This window comes from Marmota marmota, unplaced genomic scaffold (assembly GCF_001458135.2).
Source record: "Marmota marmota marmota unplaced genomic scaffold, marMar, whole genome shotgun sequence".
Classification (NCBI taxonomy): Eukaryota; Metazoa; Chordata; class Mammalia; order Rodentia; family Sciuridae; genus Marmota; species Marmota marmota.
Genome location: NW_025999968.1, coordinates 54,039,976 through 54,057,924, shown reverse-complemented (window position 1 = coordinate 54,057,924; position 17,949 = coordinate 54,039,976). Strand labels below are relative to the sequence as shown.

General features: G+C 50.6%; 1 protein-coding gene across 8 annotated transcripts in view; it reads right to left on the bottom strand.

Moving 5' to 3' along the window:
- The window catches only part of Itsn1 (intersectin 1), a 168,020-nt gene that overhangs the window by 25,602 nt on the left and 124,469 nt on the right, over window positions 1-17,949 (bottom strand). For 6 of the 8 annotated variants that reach the window (XR_007347748.1, XM_048803614.1, XM_048803615.1 and 3 more), the window contains 3 exons: window positions 10,051-10,172; window positions 8,234-8,340; window positions 2,263-2,446 (listed from right to left, as the gene is read on the bottom strand). Coding sequence is in view for 6 of the 8 variants with exons in the window: in XM_048803614.1 (XP_048659571.1) it covers window positions 2,263-2,446; window positions 8,234-8,340; window positions 10,051-10,172 (413 nt within the window). In the remaining 2 variants the exon portion in view is untranslated. Of the gene's footprint in view, window positions 1-2,262; window positions 2,447-8,233; window positions 8,341-10,050; window positions 10,173-16,369; window positions 16,907-17,949 lie in introns of those variants that run through there. The other 2 variants (XR_007347749.1, XM_048803618.1) reach the window with 2 other exon arrangements.

The following is a 17,949-nucleotide window of genomic DNA, read 5'->3' as shown; positions in this document are numbered from 1 at the left end:
TGATAGCTGTGGAACCTGGGATTGGAAGGGCCTGACCAGTTACAATGGTCCAAGATGAGGCAGTTTCCAGAGATAGAATGGGAGACCCCCAGGTATGACCCATACCCCAGGTTAGGCCCCGCCCTCTAGATTCAGCATATCTTCTGTGGGATACATAGTTCCCTGCTCAGAGAGGAGATTCTTCCAATATCTAAAACAACTTTACACAACTCCGGAGAAGAAGAAGAATCACAAGACCATACAGTCAGAGCAAAAATCCTCCTCAAGATCGTGAGTTCAAAGCCAGCCTCAGCAACTTAGCGAGGCCCTAAACAACTCATAGAGACCCTGTCTCTATATAAAATATAAAAAAGGGCCAGGGATGTTGCTCGGTGATTAAGGCCCCTGGTTCAATCCCTGGTACCAAGAAAACAAAACAAAAAACTCTCCCAAGTCCTGGAGAAGCAGAAGGGTTGAATCTCATCTAGATTTGCGCAGAGCCAGCCCGCGTCTCTGGGCAGGGAGAGACCTGGGGGCCAAGACTCAGTCTCGGGGCCTGTGATTTGTCTCTGCCCTCAGATCCCGCCCCTTTCCTTGCACCACTCTGTCAATTCTGTGAGCCTGTCTGGTGGAAGAGAGTCTTTCTGCCCCCCCAAATCAGAGCTTGTCTTCCAGTCACAGGGCTATACAGTGACTTATCTCCCCAAGACTCTGCTCTGGTTTCACGCCGTAGACACAGGCAGCTGCTGTGACCTGATGGTGCGCTGAGGCCTGAGGACGGTCAGCATCTAGACCTGACATCCAGCCAAGGACACCTTTGTTCCCGGAAAGCCTCTCAGAAGGCAAAGGCGTGCCAAGCTCCTGCTGGAATGAGGCAGGAGAAATGAAGAGAGGAGGGACAACAAGCCCCTCACCCTGGGCTCTGTCAGCATTTCCCTGAAGTTCAAGTGCATCCAATGATGACCTCATCCTGCCTGTGCCCAGACCGGGCCGCTCAGCATCTCTTCCCATCTCTGGCTCATGGGATTGAATCCAGGGGCATGTAACCACTGAGCCCCACCCCAGCCTGTTTTATTTTTTAATATAGTTATCAATGGGCCTTTATTTATCTATCTATCTATTTATTTATTTATATTTGGTGCTGAGGATCGAACCCAGTGCCTCACACAAGGTAGGCAAGCGCTCTACCACTGAGCTACAACCCCAGGCCCCAGTTTTATTTTATATTTTTGAGTCAGAGCCTCTCTAAGTTGCTGAGGCTGGCTTTGAACCTGTGACCATCCTACCTCAGCCCCGAGTCACTGAGATTACAGGTGTGTGCCACCATGCCTGGCTCAGTCTACTTCTTATCCATTTCTCACCTTAGAGTGACCTCAGAATGTCTCATTTATTGGCTAGCAAATCTAAGCACTTAATGTAGAGGTTTAACACTGGGTTAGGAGAGGGAAGGAACAGGAAGTTTATGTGAGGCTATGACCAGGAAGAGGCCATACTTTTGCCTCACAGTGATGATTAACACAGAATTCTCAGGGAGGTGAGAAATGGCCTGCCCCCTGAAGGTATACCAGTTGTCCTTATTGTTATCTTGTTGCTTATTAATCATAATGAACCTGATTGATGGAAGTGACTGTTCTTGTCCTATTTTTCCCTTGGAGAAATGACTGGTGTGGCCAGCAGGGACCCACTCTGGTTAATGCCAAGCCTCAGGACTGCAAGCCCAGGGTGGGAACTTCTAGCAGTATTGGCACCACCTCCCCAAATGTCCCCTGAGGGACACGTGGCTCTTAGGACCCTGCCAGTCCCAAGGAGAGGTCATGGTGTCCCATGTTGTGACTCGTGTGGGTTGCTCGGAGCTTGAGCCCATCAAGCAGAGCGACTGAGAAGGAGAAGGGGCACCACTGGGACCCCTGGCAGGTGAGCTCTGCAGGCAAAGGGCAGAGGCCAGCAAGGAACTGAGGATGCTGTCATTAACAGAAGGGGAACCCGAGCCCTGCCAGGTCCAACGAATGAGGTGAAAGACTTAAACTGCCTTCAAAGAAACACCACTGATGCCCAGGAAGCAGATCTCTGAAGACGCTCAAAGCTTCCAGGCCCAGGGCTGAGCCCAGCCCCCTGGGTGACAGCCACACCTCTCTACAGCTGCAGCTAGTGCCAATCTCTGATTGCTTGGCGAGACTTCAACCCCTGCTGGCCTTCACTGGGAAGATGTTTGCAGACCCTGATGAGCCCTCACACCCAGTGGCCCGTGATCCCCACCGTGGAGGCGCAGCCTGGCCCCCTTACTTTCACAAACTCCTTGAAGTCTGGGGCCTCGTCCGTCTTCTGCTGGATCAGGGCAGCCCCGTTGAGCTGGCAGCTGCAGAAGCGGATGTAGGGCTGCATGTGGGGCAGCTGGGCGCTCAGGATGTCCCCGATCATCTTCACGGGCATCTTCTCCCCAGACATCTTCTTGCGGACTCTTAGCGCTCTGCACGGAAACACGGGAGGTGAGCCCCCGCCTTCGCGCTGCCTGACAGCACTGCGGCACACTTCTAGGTGGTACAGAAATGGAATGTGTGTGAGGGGCACAGACCCGAGGGCCACTAAAGCATCTATTTGGGAGACAAGGAACAGAGAAAGAAATGAGTCTAGCGCTATGGAGAGGGGTCGCAGGGGCGTTTTCTTTGGCATGGTGGCTATTTGCCACCATTTTTCTTCTTGTGGTGAAATATGGAATCGTTTCCCTGATAACTTGGGCAGGACCCCTGAGTGGATGTCTTGCTTCAAGGATCATCTGTGGTGAAAGCCCAGGCTGGCGGGGCATGAGCAATGAGCCTACTTCTGGGGTCACTGCCACCCAAGGGAAGTTGCTGTCACCTGGGGACGGGGAGACATATTTTTAGACTACACAGAACATAATGAAGATGGTAATCAATTACCACAAAAAATAATCCCATTATGTTTGCCAAAATTAAGATTCATTATTAATCATAGTGGTTTGAACGATCTCTGCCATTCTCTGCTTTATAGCTAATTTGAGGTTGACCAGATTAAGGGTTCTGAAGGGAGAAGTCTTTTACTATAGCAACGGGCCAATGAGCCCAAACAATCTACATCCCAAAAGCCAAGAAGAGGCGTTGGAAGGACTGGGAAGCATTTATTCTGGGGTCCACCTGTAAAGTGAGTGTTCAAAGCCAAGACTGCCAGGACTGTGACATCCATCCTTCCAACCTAATACGTGAACTCTTAAGACAGCTTCTGGAAGATGCTGAGTTTCTATATGGCAAGGAGAGCAATGTACTCCAAGGTCAGGCCACACCACACAAGGCCATGAATTGTTCAGCTGCCCGAGTGACCACAGGGGGATGGGTGGGTGGGTGGATGGAACAGAATGGTGGGGTAGGGTTGTCATATGACGCTGGGAGGATGTCCCTATGCATTCCTTTGGCCACTTCCATGGTCATATTGGAGCAGCCCTTGAGATATGGGTAGGGCTATATAATTCCAAGGAGGCTCTGCAGTTAACATTAGGCTTTAAAAATTTGGGATCACTTTCTTTTCTTCCTTGCACATTTTTTGGGTAAAGAAAATTTCCTAGGCCCGAGAAAACTAAGGAATGAGACTTTAGGGAAAATAAATTATATGAGCAATCAGTAATTCCACCTCCAGTGGATGTCCCCATGGGAGAGGTCAGCACTGGCTGCCGGGGTGTGAGAAGTAGCAGCTTGGCGTCCTCAGGATAGCCCAAAGGACACTGCCCGTTGAGGGGCTGGTGTGGAATCTCCTTGCAGAAATTTGCTTAAGGCTGATATCACTAACAATTTCGGGGGAGAAGTGTCCCAAAACCATGTTATAAAGTTGCTGTGAATAGAAGCAGGAAGCAATTCCATCATTTTTTTTATGAGGAGCAGTTTTTCTACAAGGTAATGAAAGTATTTTCACCCTCTCCCTCCTTTTTGAATGGTGGGGAAGAAAAAAAGAAACTTCATAGGCACATTGTCATTGTCTTGTGTATACAGGGCTGGTTGCTAGGCTCTGGAGGCCCATGTGGGTTGACCGAGTTGTCCAACCAGGAGGCAGGCCTGAAATCAAGACTGGACTTTCCAGGGCCTTGCCCCTGTGGGGTTCAGTTGCCTTACAAGCTTATGAGGAGTGGAGGGTGCTATCAGGCCTAGGGTCATATGACTCTGTGGTTGTAGCCACAGTCCTCAGAGCATCTGACCTTTGATGAGCTGATCTGCCATTTCATGAAAAAGTTTAGAGATGAGAAGTGTGAGGGGCCAAGGGAATGGATAAGCTGATCAACACCTCACAGAGCACTGGATGTTTGCAGAATGCATGAATGTGCCTAAGCCTCCGGGCTGTGCATGATCAAGAGCTAACATGGATTCATGCTTTCTATGTGCTAAACACTTTTAATAAATGCATACTACTGCTATAGTTTGGATAAAAAAAAGTCCCCAAAAGGCCCATCTGTTGGAGGCTTGGCTCTCAGCCTGTGGTGCTACTGGGACGAAGTGCGGCCTCATTGGAGGAAGTTGGGTCATTGGTGGCACGTCCTTGAAGGAAATATTGGGACCCCACCCACTTTCTGTCTCTCTTTGCTTCCCAGCTCTCTTGACCTCTCACTGTGACATGCTGCCTCACAAGCCCACAAGCAACGGGACCAGCTGACCGTGAACTGGAACCTCCACACTGTGAGCCAAAGTAAACCTTTCCTCTTTTTAAGCTGATTATCTCGGGTGTTTACATTAGAGTAATGCAAAACTGACTAATAATTATTAGCCACACTTCCTGTTGGGGAAACCAAGGCACGTGGAAATGGAGTGACTGGACCAAGTCACACAGTGAACACGTGACAGAGGCATCCCTGGAACCCAGGTCTGATTCCAGAGCCTGTGGTGGGGACAACTCCCTCCTCCCCGTGTGGCCCCCGTCTCTCCACGCCACGCTCAGCCTCTGGACCTCCCTTCTCGCTTCCTTCCCCCATCTGCACACAGTCTCCTCTTGTCCACACCCAGCCCGATGATCCCCTTTCCCCTCCTTCCTCCCATCCAGTCGCAGCCACTAAGATATGGTTTCAGATTTTATTGTTCTTTCATTTTCTGCTTGAACGAAATAAAGTGCTGTCATTTTTCTTAAGTTCAAAAGAAGGTGATTCAAAGACTTTAAGAAAGCCACTTTGGGGGGGAGAAGTTCTTGGGCTTCTTTTTTCCCCTTTTTCTATTTTCCTTCCTTCCTTCCTTTTTTCTTTTCCTTTCTTTTCCTTCTATCAAGGGGGGCAGGAAAGAGTCTATTTTTTCTCCTTTTTTTAACTTGTCCCTTGCAGTGACACGTGACGGTAGAGTGTATCTGAGACACCAAACATATATGGAGAATAACTTCCCCTCCTGGGGCTGTGCCTGACATGGAGTCACTGGTCACGGATTCCTATGCACGTAGGAAACTCTCGTCCAGTTCATTCTACCGTCTTACCTATTTCCACCCCTCCCAAGACTCTTGATTCAAAAAAATAGGTCCAATACTGCCCCCACCCACCTTCGCTTCCCTTCTGCTGTCTCCCTGACCCCTGCCTGAGGGGCCCGGGCTCTGGATTCAAAAAGGTTCTGGCTCTTTCTGCACTGCCCGGCTTTCTAGAGGCACGTTCCTCACCAGGAAGAGGCCGACCTCTCTCTAATGTCCACTAGAGGCTTCGGTGGCAGGAGGTGCACATTTTGCAGGTGACCTCCTTTTATTTTCCTTTTACAGCTTATTAGTTATTGATCTGCTGACTCGGGTGGTTCCCCTACATACCAGCAGCGTGCCCTGCGCCTTGGATCAGGAATGGCAGCTGTGAGGCAGCTTGCTGGTGGCTTTCCAGGAATGTCACCTTAAGTCCCCTCTATCCCAATGGCCTCCCTCTTGCAGGCTGCCGGAGCCTTCCGAGCTCCCCATCATCAGGCTGCTCCGTCGCATGGAGAAATCACATCCATGCGGCCAAGCGAGTGAGCAAAACGTCCGCTGTGCGATTCACCACGCAGGTGCTCACCCTAGAGTCCTCCCAAGTTCTCTGGGTTTGAAGTAGTTCATCATAAAATGTTGGAATGAATAAAAAAAAAAAAAACAGATCCTCAGAAGGCTCCTGTTAAATACAAGATTTATCTAAAAGAAGAAAACTTAAGCCAGTGAACCCAAACTAGCTAGTCAGTCAATCAGGAGAGGGGGACAGGGAGCGGGGGCCTTGGGATGGGAGAGGGGCCAGGAGCACCCAGCTCACTCTCCCAGGATGGGCAGTGTGCCAGTTGTACACAGGACCTCCCGGCTCCTCTCAATGGCCCTGCATCCTAGACAAAACAGGGACGGTGGCTGCAGCCACACAGGGGTTAGAACACAGGATGGGCGTTACTCTTCCAGGTAGTTGCCCTAAAGAAGTTAGAAGGTTCTGGAGTCCTGGCAAAAACTTAGGCCATGTGACTCCTGCTTCACTGGGGGACGTGATTGAGTGGAATCCCCAGTTTTGGGGACCTTGAGTGCCACACATAGAACAGCCCACTTCCTGTGTGACTTTGGGAAATTCAATCAGCCTCTCTGAGTTTTCTTTCCCTCGCCGTCACAGTACTCTCAGTCCCCACTTTGGGGCCATTAGGCAGGTCAGAGCTAACAGGCCTGGCCCCTACAGAGCTCATTTGTTTAAAACCATGTGTCTCCAGAATTTTAAGATTAGTACTTGAAGGCTCATGATTAATCAACACCTTCCACCCAGGTGACGGCAAGGGTCAGTACTGAGTGGGACCTTTGAGAGGGGGAGCCTAGTGCCAGGTAATGAGGTCACTGGAGGGAATCAATACAGCTCTCACAGGACCTGGGTCAGTTTCCCCCAGAATGAGCTGTTACAAAAGAGCGAGACTGGCCCCTGAATCCCTCTGGCTTCCTGTCTCACTGTGTGTTCTCTCCTCGCACACTTCTGTCACTGTGATACCTCCCACCATGAGGCCCTCCTCATTAGAGGCCAAACAGAAGAGACCACCAGATCTGAGATTTTCAGCTTCCAAAACTGTGAGCTAAATAAGCCTATTTTTAAAAAAATAATAAGGTTTCCAGCTTCAGGTTTTTTGTTATAGCAATAGAATACAGACTAATGAAATCCCCATTTTACATATGAGAACACCAAGGCCCAGGGACTTTAAGCAACCTGCCCAAAGACACACAGCCAGAGGCAATAGCAAGATGTGAGCACAAGTCTGAGGTCCATCCTAAGCTTGGAACACTTCTACAGCATCCTTCTGGAGGAGGAAAACAGAAAGACTTTCTCTAAGCGCCTATTTGTGTTCCAGAGCAGAGTGAGCAGACATTCTGTACCTTTATTCATGTCACCTGCCCACTCCTCCCTGCCCATCCCTTCATCCACTGCCAAACACATACCCAAGAAAGTGGGGCCCTGAGATTACTTTACGAAAACAATGTGGGGACAACATTTAGGAACTGGTGGCTTCCCGATGACCTGAATATGGAGATGGGGTATGGACATGGGCTTTGGGGTGGCTGCACTTCCCTCTCAGGCCTGGAGAGGGGGCCCTTGTTCCCAGCCGCTCTATCACAGGCCCCAGAGGTCAGGACCTAATCTGTGTTCTCGAAAGTTCTAATGAGGACCTGATGGACACACATTTTGGTTTTCTAGGTTTGGGGGTGGGGGGACCTTTGTGATGATCTGACCCAGTCCTTTCACTTTATAGATGAAGAAACCAAGGCTCACAGAGGAAGAGCAGCAAGACTGTATCCCAACCCAGGTCCCTCGACTCCTAGCCCCACAGCTGCCTCTGCAGACTAGAATAGGACTAAAATACAAATGGCCCTAGGCCAGCTGCTCAAGGCCACCCGAGGAACTCTGGTCATGTTAGACAGGGGACAGTTGGACCCTTTTCCATGCGCAGGAGCCAACAATGTCTCGAGAGAGCATCATTACCCCCTGGGAACCTGGGTCTCAGGGAAGGCCTTGGGGCTGGGGACTGTCTGGATGCAGCTGGCCAGTGGTCAGCAGTCAGAACTGGCCCAGTTCTGAACATTCTGGACCCACAGGCAAAGCAGGACCGAGGCTGCCTTGGCGACTTACTCCCTGCAATGACTATGAAGCGTTTTTCCGGAAAGCATGAGGGTGGGCACAGAGGGCGATGGCGCCTGTGAGTAGTAACAAGCAAAAAAGGCAGAGTGACACAGGGTGGCATGCATGAGGGACACACGAGGGGACCACACAGAAGTGCTAGTGTGCGCGGCTGGGGATTAGAGAAGAAAGGCTTACTTCAGAAGTTTGATATTACACATAATCAGCTCCTTCCAGTTAACAAAAATCATAGCAACCTCTTTTTCTGTCAGCAGCTCAGACTCCATCAGGGGTTTCTGAAAGATCTACAGGTGCAGAAAATGAAGCGGTTCAGAAAGCAAACAGTTAGCTCAAAACTCGCACACACTCGCGCACACGGGTCTGTCTGGAGCCAGGGAAGGGGCTGTGGTCTGCAGCCGACCGGAAGGTCCACCTTCCTGCAGAGTGCTGCAGCAGATGGAGGGGTGCCCGGCCAGTCTGCGGTCTTACAAAGGAAGGAGGGTGAGGTTTAGCCCCACCGGTAAGGAGCTGGGGGCCAGCACAACGTCATGTAGGCAGGCAGAGCTGTCTCGCCTGCCCACCGCAAGGAGATGGCCCTGTGGGGAAGTGGGGCTTACGATGGCTGTGGCGCAGGCCTGTCCTTCACACTCCCGTGCAGCATCTGCTGCTTCCCACAGGAGCTTGGGGCATTGGGAGGGAAGCAACCTCAGGCAGTAGCTCTGCTAATAAGCAGGGCTATTGTGGGGCCCTCAGGGACAAACCTCATTGCTCTTTCCCCAGCGTCCTGGGCTGGCCTCAGACACAGCCAGCACTTCCAGGAGGTGGTCACAAGGGGGTGACCTTGCCCTTCCCAAGTTCTGTGTGTTTAGGTAACTTGCAGTAAATCACGGCTCTCGGTACCCCCTATCCACGAGGAGGTCCTTACCTACTGTCTGGAGTAGGGGGCACTTCTGAAGTTGTTTGGGGATGGGTACCGCCTGTCTTTGGAATAAACTTGCCCAGGCTGCCTGTGATCCCTGGGGACACTATTCTGAATGAATCCTTAAGCCTATGTTGAGCCAGGCATATCTCAGGCCAGTACCCATGATGTGCATCTTGCCTACTGCTCAAAGGTGCCATATCTAAGGGGGTGACACTTACATCCTGGACACCTTAGACAGTATAACAGCAGTCCAATGTCTTGAGAAAAGGCAACTCTTTTGAAGTTGTGCCACTGCCTATATGCTCATGCAGCCTTGGGGGCCTGCAATCCTCCCTGTACTCCTTCAATACTGAGTACCCAGCTGTGTCTCTCCAGGATGCTAGGACTACCAGATGAGATGGTTTTACCACATTTGATGACAGGGGTAGGGTTCCAAACTATTATGGCATGTTTCAAATCCCCATTTCCTGCAATGGTGTCTTCCTATGTGTAGGACAAGAGGCCACCCTTTCAGCAGGGGTGCCCAACTCTGTATCGCCCCATCTTTCCAGATGGGCTGGCTAAGACTCTTCTGGGAGGACATACAAGTTGAGGCATCATCCCAGGCCCGGGAGACTCACAGAGGCCTGGAAGGACACATCTTCATGCTCAGCAACAGATTTTTATCAGGGGTTTATGGAGCACAAGGAACAGCTCAAGAGACTAGCCAGATGGGCACCATCTTCAGATGCCAGCTCTGAGGGCCAGGAGTGACATGGCTGGCTCTATGACATCAACTAGTTGGTGGCTGAGCTGCAACTCCTCTTACTACAGCCAGAATTCCCAACTCACAGTTCACAAGCCCCCTTCCACCAGCGCCTCTGGGACTTGTATGCCCTTGCATGAGCAAGCTCTGCCCCTCTGTGGGTGTGACTCAGTCAGTCCCAGTGAGAGACGGTTCCTCCCGGGTGAGATCTCCTGGCATTTGCTATCCATGTGCTCCTCACAAATCAGAAGGTGTCCCAGGATCAGAATCGGGACACAGGCTTCCTCAGCAGGGCCCCCACCTCCTGCAGTGCCCCCCCCACCCGCCACCATCCCCAGTTGCCAGTACCTCTGTGACCAGCTGGAGGTCATTCACGTAGTTCTCCTCTGTGACAATGAGTTCGTGGATGTACCCTTGTCGCTTTCGTTCAGTGGGGGTCAACATATCCAAGAGATGTAAGTCTGAACACCCTGGAAGACACAACCGTTTGGGACCATTTAGTCAGACTCTGGAGCAACTCACAGGGCTTTGCAAATGACTATGCTCTGGGCCTGTGGCTGAGCCCCTGTGGCCTCATTCCAGTCGGGCAGGGCTGGGGGTTGAACTGCACCCTCCTGAGATATGCTGAAGCCCTAACCCCTGCCCCATTGAATGTGACCTTATTTGGAAAGAGGGTCTTTACCAATGCCATCAAGTGAAGATGGGGACATTCACAATGAGGGTGGACCCTGATCCTGTATGGCTGTTGTCCTTATGAGAGGTTAGAGAGACACAGAAGGAAGGCCACCTGACCATAGCCCACAGAGGCAGAGATCCAGTGATGCGTCTAGAAGCCAAGGAGTGCCAGGGGCTGCCAGAGCCACAAGAGGCCAGAGCAGATGTTCCCTGGAGCCTTCGGAGGGAGCCTGGCCCAGCCCACACCTTGACTCAGATTTCTGGCCTCCAGAGCTGTGAGACCATAAATTCCAGCTGTTTTAAGCCACTGGTTTGTGGTCATTTGTTATGCCACCCCTAGAAAACAAACACTCTGATTCATCAAAAAATAAGAAAATGACCTTAAAAGACCTAGTAACAATTGGCCAACATTTCTATGCCAGGTACTATCCTAACAGCTCTAAGCTGATAACTGCCTTTAATGTTCCTGCGTCATTCTAGAATCGCTCCCATTATACAGATGAGGAAACCGAGGTGCAGGGAGGTGGGCTCTCCCTGACTCTCAGCTCGGCAGTGGTGAAGACTGAGACTTTAGGACCAGAGGCTGTACTCTACTCCAGGTGGCACTACTGGCCCCCAGCAGAGGGGGGCCTGTGGCTCTACCAAGGTTGGTTTTTGGAGGGTGAGGTGGCTCTGTTGACCTCCGAATGGATCTGGGGGCCTCATGGATCTGATGTGAGATGTACTCATATAGAAATGAGAAAACTCTACTGGCCAAGGCCACTGCCCAGTCCTGTAGAAGCTAAGCAGCAAGTCTGCAGACAGGAACAACCTCCAGCGGCCGACTGCTCCGTGCAGGGCCTGTGCTGAGGCCAAGGCTACTGAAGGGCATGAGCTACTCCACTGTCCTGAGGTGGGCCAGCCCTGACTCGGCTCACTTAGCTTATTTGGGGTTGTGTCTGCTTGGAACATTAACTGCTTATGGGTAGAGGCTGCCCCAACCCCAGGTGCACAGCATTGAGGGGCAGGGAAGCTTGGTTTTAGGGAATACCCTGCATGCGGGTCTGGGCCCACCTCTTTCAGGCCAGTAGTCACCCACTTCTTTTTATTAAAGAGTCTGTATTGATCACAGAGGTCACATGTGTGACCAGAGATTGAGATAGAGTGGGAGGTGTCTTGATGTAGGTGGGGAGTGGCCAGCTGAGTCCCATTCACTTTCATTTCTCATCCTCTCTACTCCCCATAGGGGTAGACACGAGAAAGTCCTTGCCTGAGGCCAGCGGTTCTCAAAGTGTGGTCCAGGGACCAGCAGCATCTGCATCCCTGGGAGCTTGTTAGAGATGCAAATGACCAGGCCCCTGCCTAGTGGACTACCTCAAGGTGGGGCCTGGGAAATCTGATTTAACAAGCTTTCCAGGTCATTGTTTTAAGTACACCAAAGTTTGAGAAGCCTGCTCTGGTTTACCAAGGGTTCGTGAGAGATTCCAACTCCCCCAATGGGCTTTTCTGGACTCAGGACTGAGCTAGTCTATATGCTGGAAGCTTCTGCAAATTGAACAACCCCTCTAAGGCAAATGATACCAGGAACTTCTTGGCAAATGCTCTTGCCTCTGGGGCTGGCTCAGTCCTTGCTTTCTGTTCACTCCCTGGCCAATGGCCCTTTGGGGATGCACAGCCTCTCTCGTTGGGCAGGAACATCCCAGGACAGGCAGCAGGAATGAGCCATCATTATGTTAACACCCTCCACGCCCTTCCATCCCAGACCTCACTCAGAGCCAACTCTGCACCTTTGCAGATGCCTCTAAATTTGGGCCCTCTCCCTGGCTGCCTGTGTGACCCACCCCTTCCTGTCTGGGGTTTTGATTGTCTTTTATGAGAACAGCTGCTTTGGTAGCAAACTCTCAGGTAGGAAGCTGGCCTGACTGCTCGTTCCTTCAGTTCAGCCAGCTCTGCCCAGCTGCTGTGTGAGCTCTGGGTTAGAGGAACTTAAGGGAACTCCCTAATTTCTTTCTTGGGGAAGGCACCCAGGAAATACTCCTGAATTGGAGTCAGGGGACGGGGGACATGTACAGTTCTTGCACTCGTTTACCCCTCTCCTGTGAATGAGTCAAAGGGCCCAGGAGTCGGGGCATTTCTATTCAAGGGTGAAATTCAGCTCAAGAATTTGGGGTGTGCACCTCAAGGAAGCAGTTTGCTGGGGAGTTTTCAGGATGGTCCCTCCCCCAGGGATATCAGAATGCTGACACGGAGAGGGAATTCGAGATTTACCCTGCAAACACTGTGAGTGGCACATGCAGTGACACAAACATCAGGACACTAGCTAGCCTGGTCTCCCAAACGTTCCTTTAGATCATAGTTCTCTTAGAGATGGGTGCTATGAGCTCTTATGTACTACACACGTAACACACATGCACATTTTGAGCACCACTTTATCAGGTTCATAGATCTTATGCATTCTTCCCACAGACACTTCCTGATGTGCCACCATGAGTCTGAAACCAGCTGTGTGGGGTGCTGGGATTCAGGACAGAAGAGAGATGCCTGCCCTCTGGAGCACAGCTCACAACCCTGGAGTGCAGTGGTCCCCAGCTGGAGATGGTACTGCCCCCATCAGGTTGAAGTTGGTACTACCGCCCCTCCACCAGGTTAAGGGCTGAACTGCACCCCCACTCCCCAGGGTGGCCATTGTGTTCCTGTTGTCCTAATGACAAGATGGTTGCTGGAATTCGGCAGGCTGGAACAGGACAGGAAATTCTGCAATATACAGGACAGGATATCACCCACCCTGCATGCTAATAGACTCCATCGGGAAACACTGACATTATTAGAAACTGACAACCAGACCGGGATTGCACCCACAAGGAGGAGTGAGGGACTGGAAGACACACCTAGGAAAACCAAGGACCTGTCGGGTATAAAGACCACTGACTTGCTTTGGATCTCGGTTCTTCTAGGTCTTAAGTTTTACATGGTTCAAGTTCTGAAAAAGCTCAGAGCCAGGGCAACTGCAGCAGGTCCAGAGAAAATTTGGGCCACTGGCCCCAGAATCCTAGTTACCTGGGGCCAATTCAGGCTGGACAGGAGGGCTGCGCACAGCCTCTGGCCTGGGACAGTTCTGGTGGTCCAATCTACACACCTGCAGGGTCCAAGTTGGAGCTGGTGGAACTGAGAGGTCTTGGGGTGCTAGGTGGGTCTGGCCTGCTTGCCCAATGAATTCCACCCTATGCAGGTCTGACTGCCAGTCTTTCTGGAGACAGGGGGATGGCCCTGATGGCTTCTCCAGGACCCAGAGCACAATGAAGGCAAAGATTTTGTGGGGAGATTCTTCTCCACATCACACAGCAAGCAACCATGTTGACTTGGAATGACCTTTTTGACCACTGGACTGACCCAAGTGATGCTGTTTAAAAAATAATTCTTGTTGGTATATGTCAAAATACATTCAGCAGTCATGTAAAACTAAAAAGAACAAATGAAAAGTTTAAAAAATTCTGGCTGCTGAATGCCAGACCAAGAGAACCATGAAAGTCTTAAAAAAGGCATTTTGAACTTCAAAATATCTTTCTTTTGAAAATTTAACATTTAGAAAAACAAGAGAGTCAAATTAAAAAAAAAAAAAGTTTTCTTTAGGGGTGGAGGGAAGTGGCCCTTCTCTCCTCTGGGTACCAGGATAAAAACATGGCTTGCTGGCCACCCCCTTGCCCAGCGAAAAGCAAGAGGATTAAGGATGGCAAAGGATTTTCCACTGAGGTCAAGGAGGGATGAAGGAGTCTCAGCTGAAACCCACTTACAGCTGAAATAATACTGCAAATGACTGTGAGCAGTTAAAAATGTTCCCCATTATAGCCCACATAAAATTCCTAATATATGTGCCTAGATTTTGTATCATTTTCTTAAACACATTTACAAAATAGAACTGTGATACCTTTGGAAGACTGGAGAAACGTATGGACAAAATCTAATACAAAAAAGGATCACATTGAAACCCATGTGAATACAATATTAATTATACCCAAAGAGCAACCTAAATCTTTTTACTACAAAAGTAATACATGAACACAAGCACAATGTAGTTTCAAACTATGCCAAAGCATTTAGGGTAGAAAGTGCCCGAGACTCCCCTCCTCACTTCTAACCTATCTTTCCCAATAAGGAGCATAATTTTGAAAACCAAATTGGCCCCAGAGCAAGCTGGCCATTGGGCAAAGCAAATAAACAGGCCTGGTTCTTGCTATGAAAGAGCCAAAACATATAATGAGTTGGTCAATAAATATTTATTAAGTTCCTATGAAGTCCAAGTGACACAGAAATAAGAAAGAGACTGTTCTTGTCCTCAGAGAAACTCATGACCTTGGGAAAGACTTGATAGGAAAATTAAAAATAGCAAGACAGGCCACTGAGTTGTGCTGAGGGAGGGCAGGAACTCAGTGAAGTGGGACACTCTGCTCTGAGAGGGAGGCTCCTTGGGGGAGGCCCTCCTTGTGCTGGGCTTCCCTAGCGCCAAGAGTGAGGCTATGTGGTGAAGCCCAGGTGGCAGGTGAACACAGAGATCCTATGGGAGTCAAGGGGGCAGCAGGCAAGGGCAACGTTATACAGTCATGATGCCAGGACAAGATTCTGCAGGGAGCAGGGTGTGGTGGCAGGAGGAGGGATGAAGCCTGCAATCCCAGTAGCTCAGGAGCCTGAGAAGGGAGGATCTCAAGTTCAAGGCCAGCCTCAGCAACTTAGTGAGACCTTGTGTCAAACTAAAAAAACAAAAAAGGGCTGGGGATGTAGCTTGATGGTGAAGTACCTTGGGGCGCAATCCCCCAGTGTGGACAAAGATTCTGACGGGACCAGGAGAGACAGTGATAGGGAAGCGTGGCAAGAGTTTTTGATTCTAAGGGAGAGGATACACCGTCTCTGGGGACGTCCAGCCTAGGTCCTCTCACTAAATGGCCCTGGGTCAGTATCAGCAGAATACTTGTTAATTGGGCTCTGGAGCTCCTGTCTACACTGCAGGCCATCTGTAGAGTTGACCTGAGTATGGAGATTGGGGGCCCCAGGGTCTTAGTCTCTCCTGCAGGTGAGTGTATGTCCCCCAGGGCTGAACCAGATCCTTCTGGAAAGACTGATGGAATTGAGTGCTCCTCAACATCCTAGACAGAGTGGTGTGTGTGTGGTGGGGGGAGGGGTCATTTAGGAAGAGCAGATGAAACCCACGTGGACACAACCTGAAGAAGTTTCTCTGGTCCAGCACCACTGCCCTCCACCCCACGGCTAACGTCTGAAACTCAGCAGTTTCCTGGAGACGACGCTGTGTGTTCCTGCAGAGAGCCAGCATCTGTGCTGGAACTGGGGTTCAGATGGGTGAGGTGGGCCGGGTCCTAACCCTCTGGGGAACTGCAGTCTACGGGTATCCCAGGCTGACTTCCGTCTCAAAGGGCATGGCGGCAAGTTGTGATCAATCCTTGGGACCCAGGGTTGCAGATCCTTAGATTTTTTCACAGGGTCTAGAGAAGCTGATGGGCCCATAGGCCCATGGGGAGAGGTGGGGATGGCACCTCATGGCACCAAAGCCCCCCATGCCCCTGTTCCACTGGGGTTGGGCATGCCAGTCTGGCCTGTTCTGGAGACCCGTCGCATCCCTGTGCTGGGTCCCTCTGCCGGTGTCTGTTTATCTGAACCCAGAAGCTTAAGAGTTCCAATGTGGCTTCCACATAAATTTCGGGTTACCAGGCAGCTTAGCGGCTGTTGGGAAGTGATGAAATTGAACTCTCAGGGATAAATCATCTCTTCACTTGCCGTGAACATGATGTTGGGGGAGGGGGGAGAGCACATTGTTTATGGCTTTACAACTGGATTCTGGGCTCCCTTCGTGCATTTGGTAGCTCATTTTCAACTCCGTTGATGTCACCGCCCATGTTTTCCTTTCTTGCTGAGTTCCTGCTCTCCATGTGCCCTATCCTGCAGGATTTTAGGTATCCTTTGTAGATGCTGTCAACAAATCCTTTAAGAACACAAGGCAGGTAGGTTAAGGTGTTACGATAGAACATTTTTATTGGAACACCAGGGAGGAGGCTGTGGTTTTGACTGGGAGGTGTGGGAATAATTGCAGAGGAGGAAGAATATGAGCTGGACTTTGCTATGGCTGAATGCATCCCTCCAAGTTCGCGTGTTGGAAGCTTTATCTCCATTGCAGAGATGTGGAGAGGTGGAGCGATTGGGTCCCCAGGGCGCTGCCTTCACCGGGGGTCATGTCAGGAGTGGGTTTCTGATACAGGACATGTCCAACTCCCTTCCCTCTTTGTGCCCATTTTGTCCTTCCACCCCTCCACCGAAGGATGACTCGGCAGGAAGGCCTGCACCAGATGCAGCCCCTGGGGCTTGGATGTCTCAGCCTCCAGCACTGTTGCCACAGGGATTTCTTTATGCATCACCCCATCTCAGGTATTCTGTTGTAGCAGCAGGAAATTGACCAAGCCAGATGTCATCAGGAGAATATCAGGGTGGGTGGGCAGTGGTGATGAACAACTGGATCAAAAGGGCGTCAGAGTGGGGTCCTGCAGCCCTGGGGACAGATGTAAGGAGGGAAGCAGACATAGGGGTGATAGTGAAAAATGAGTTAGTCCCAACTACCACAGTGAGCTGGCAGGTCCAGGCCCCTGCATAGATACCCACTGAGTCCTCACCCACAATCCTTTGCAGTAGCTACTGTCACCTTTCATGGAGCAGATGAAGAGAAACAAAGGAACAGAGAAGTTAAAGAAGTTGACAAAGTCTTTTTAATAAACAGGGAGCTGACCCCAGGGCCCACCAGTGTGCTGGAGTGTCGTGACCTGAGGGCCAAACCTTAGGAACTGGCAAGGGGTGATGGGGGAAAAGACAAATACTAGTAGAGAGAAAGCTGGGACCAGGTGGGACACCATCCTCTGATGGAGGAATAGTGACCAAGAGCTAGCTCAGCACATTTATTATATAGGTTTTCTCATCAAAAGGCTTTCTGTGAGAAAGTTTCTTCAAAGCAGGCAGGCTTGAAGGGTGAAGCACTGGCAAACAATTATAATTATCTAGTTGAGCTCATAATTCCCTATCCCTCGCAGCTGGTGTCTGAACTCAGGTTCAAGACTGATACAATTCCATGCCTTGCACAGAACCTCCTCCAGCAGGGCATCACCATAGCAACTGGGCAATCTTGTCCTACACCATGCACTGAAAGTTCCCGGAGCAGCTCAGCCACAGCCCAGCGGCAGTCACGGACCATGATCCTCGTCACCACTTCCCACTCTAGAGTTGCCAGGGTTCAGTGCCACAGTCTGTGGATAAAACCACTGACATCCATCACTTTGTCTGGAGGCTGGAAGTCTGAGATCAAGATGACAGCAGGCTGGTTTCTCCTAAGCCTCTCACCTTGGCACACACCTCCTCACTGTGTCTTCTCACACAATCTTGCCTCTGCATGCAAATCCACAGAGTCTCTTTGTGCATCCAGACTCTTTTTACAAGGACACCAGTCGGATTGGATTAGGCCCCACCCTAGGCCTCATTTTGACTTATGCCTTTTAAAAGACACTATCTCCAAGTTCAACTATATTCTAAGGCATCTGGGCTCCA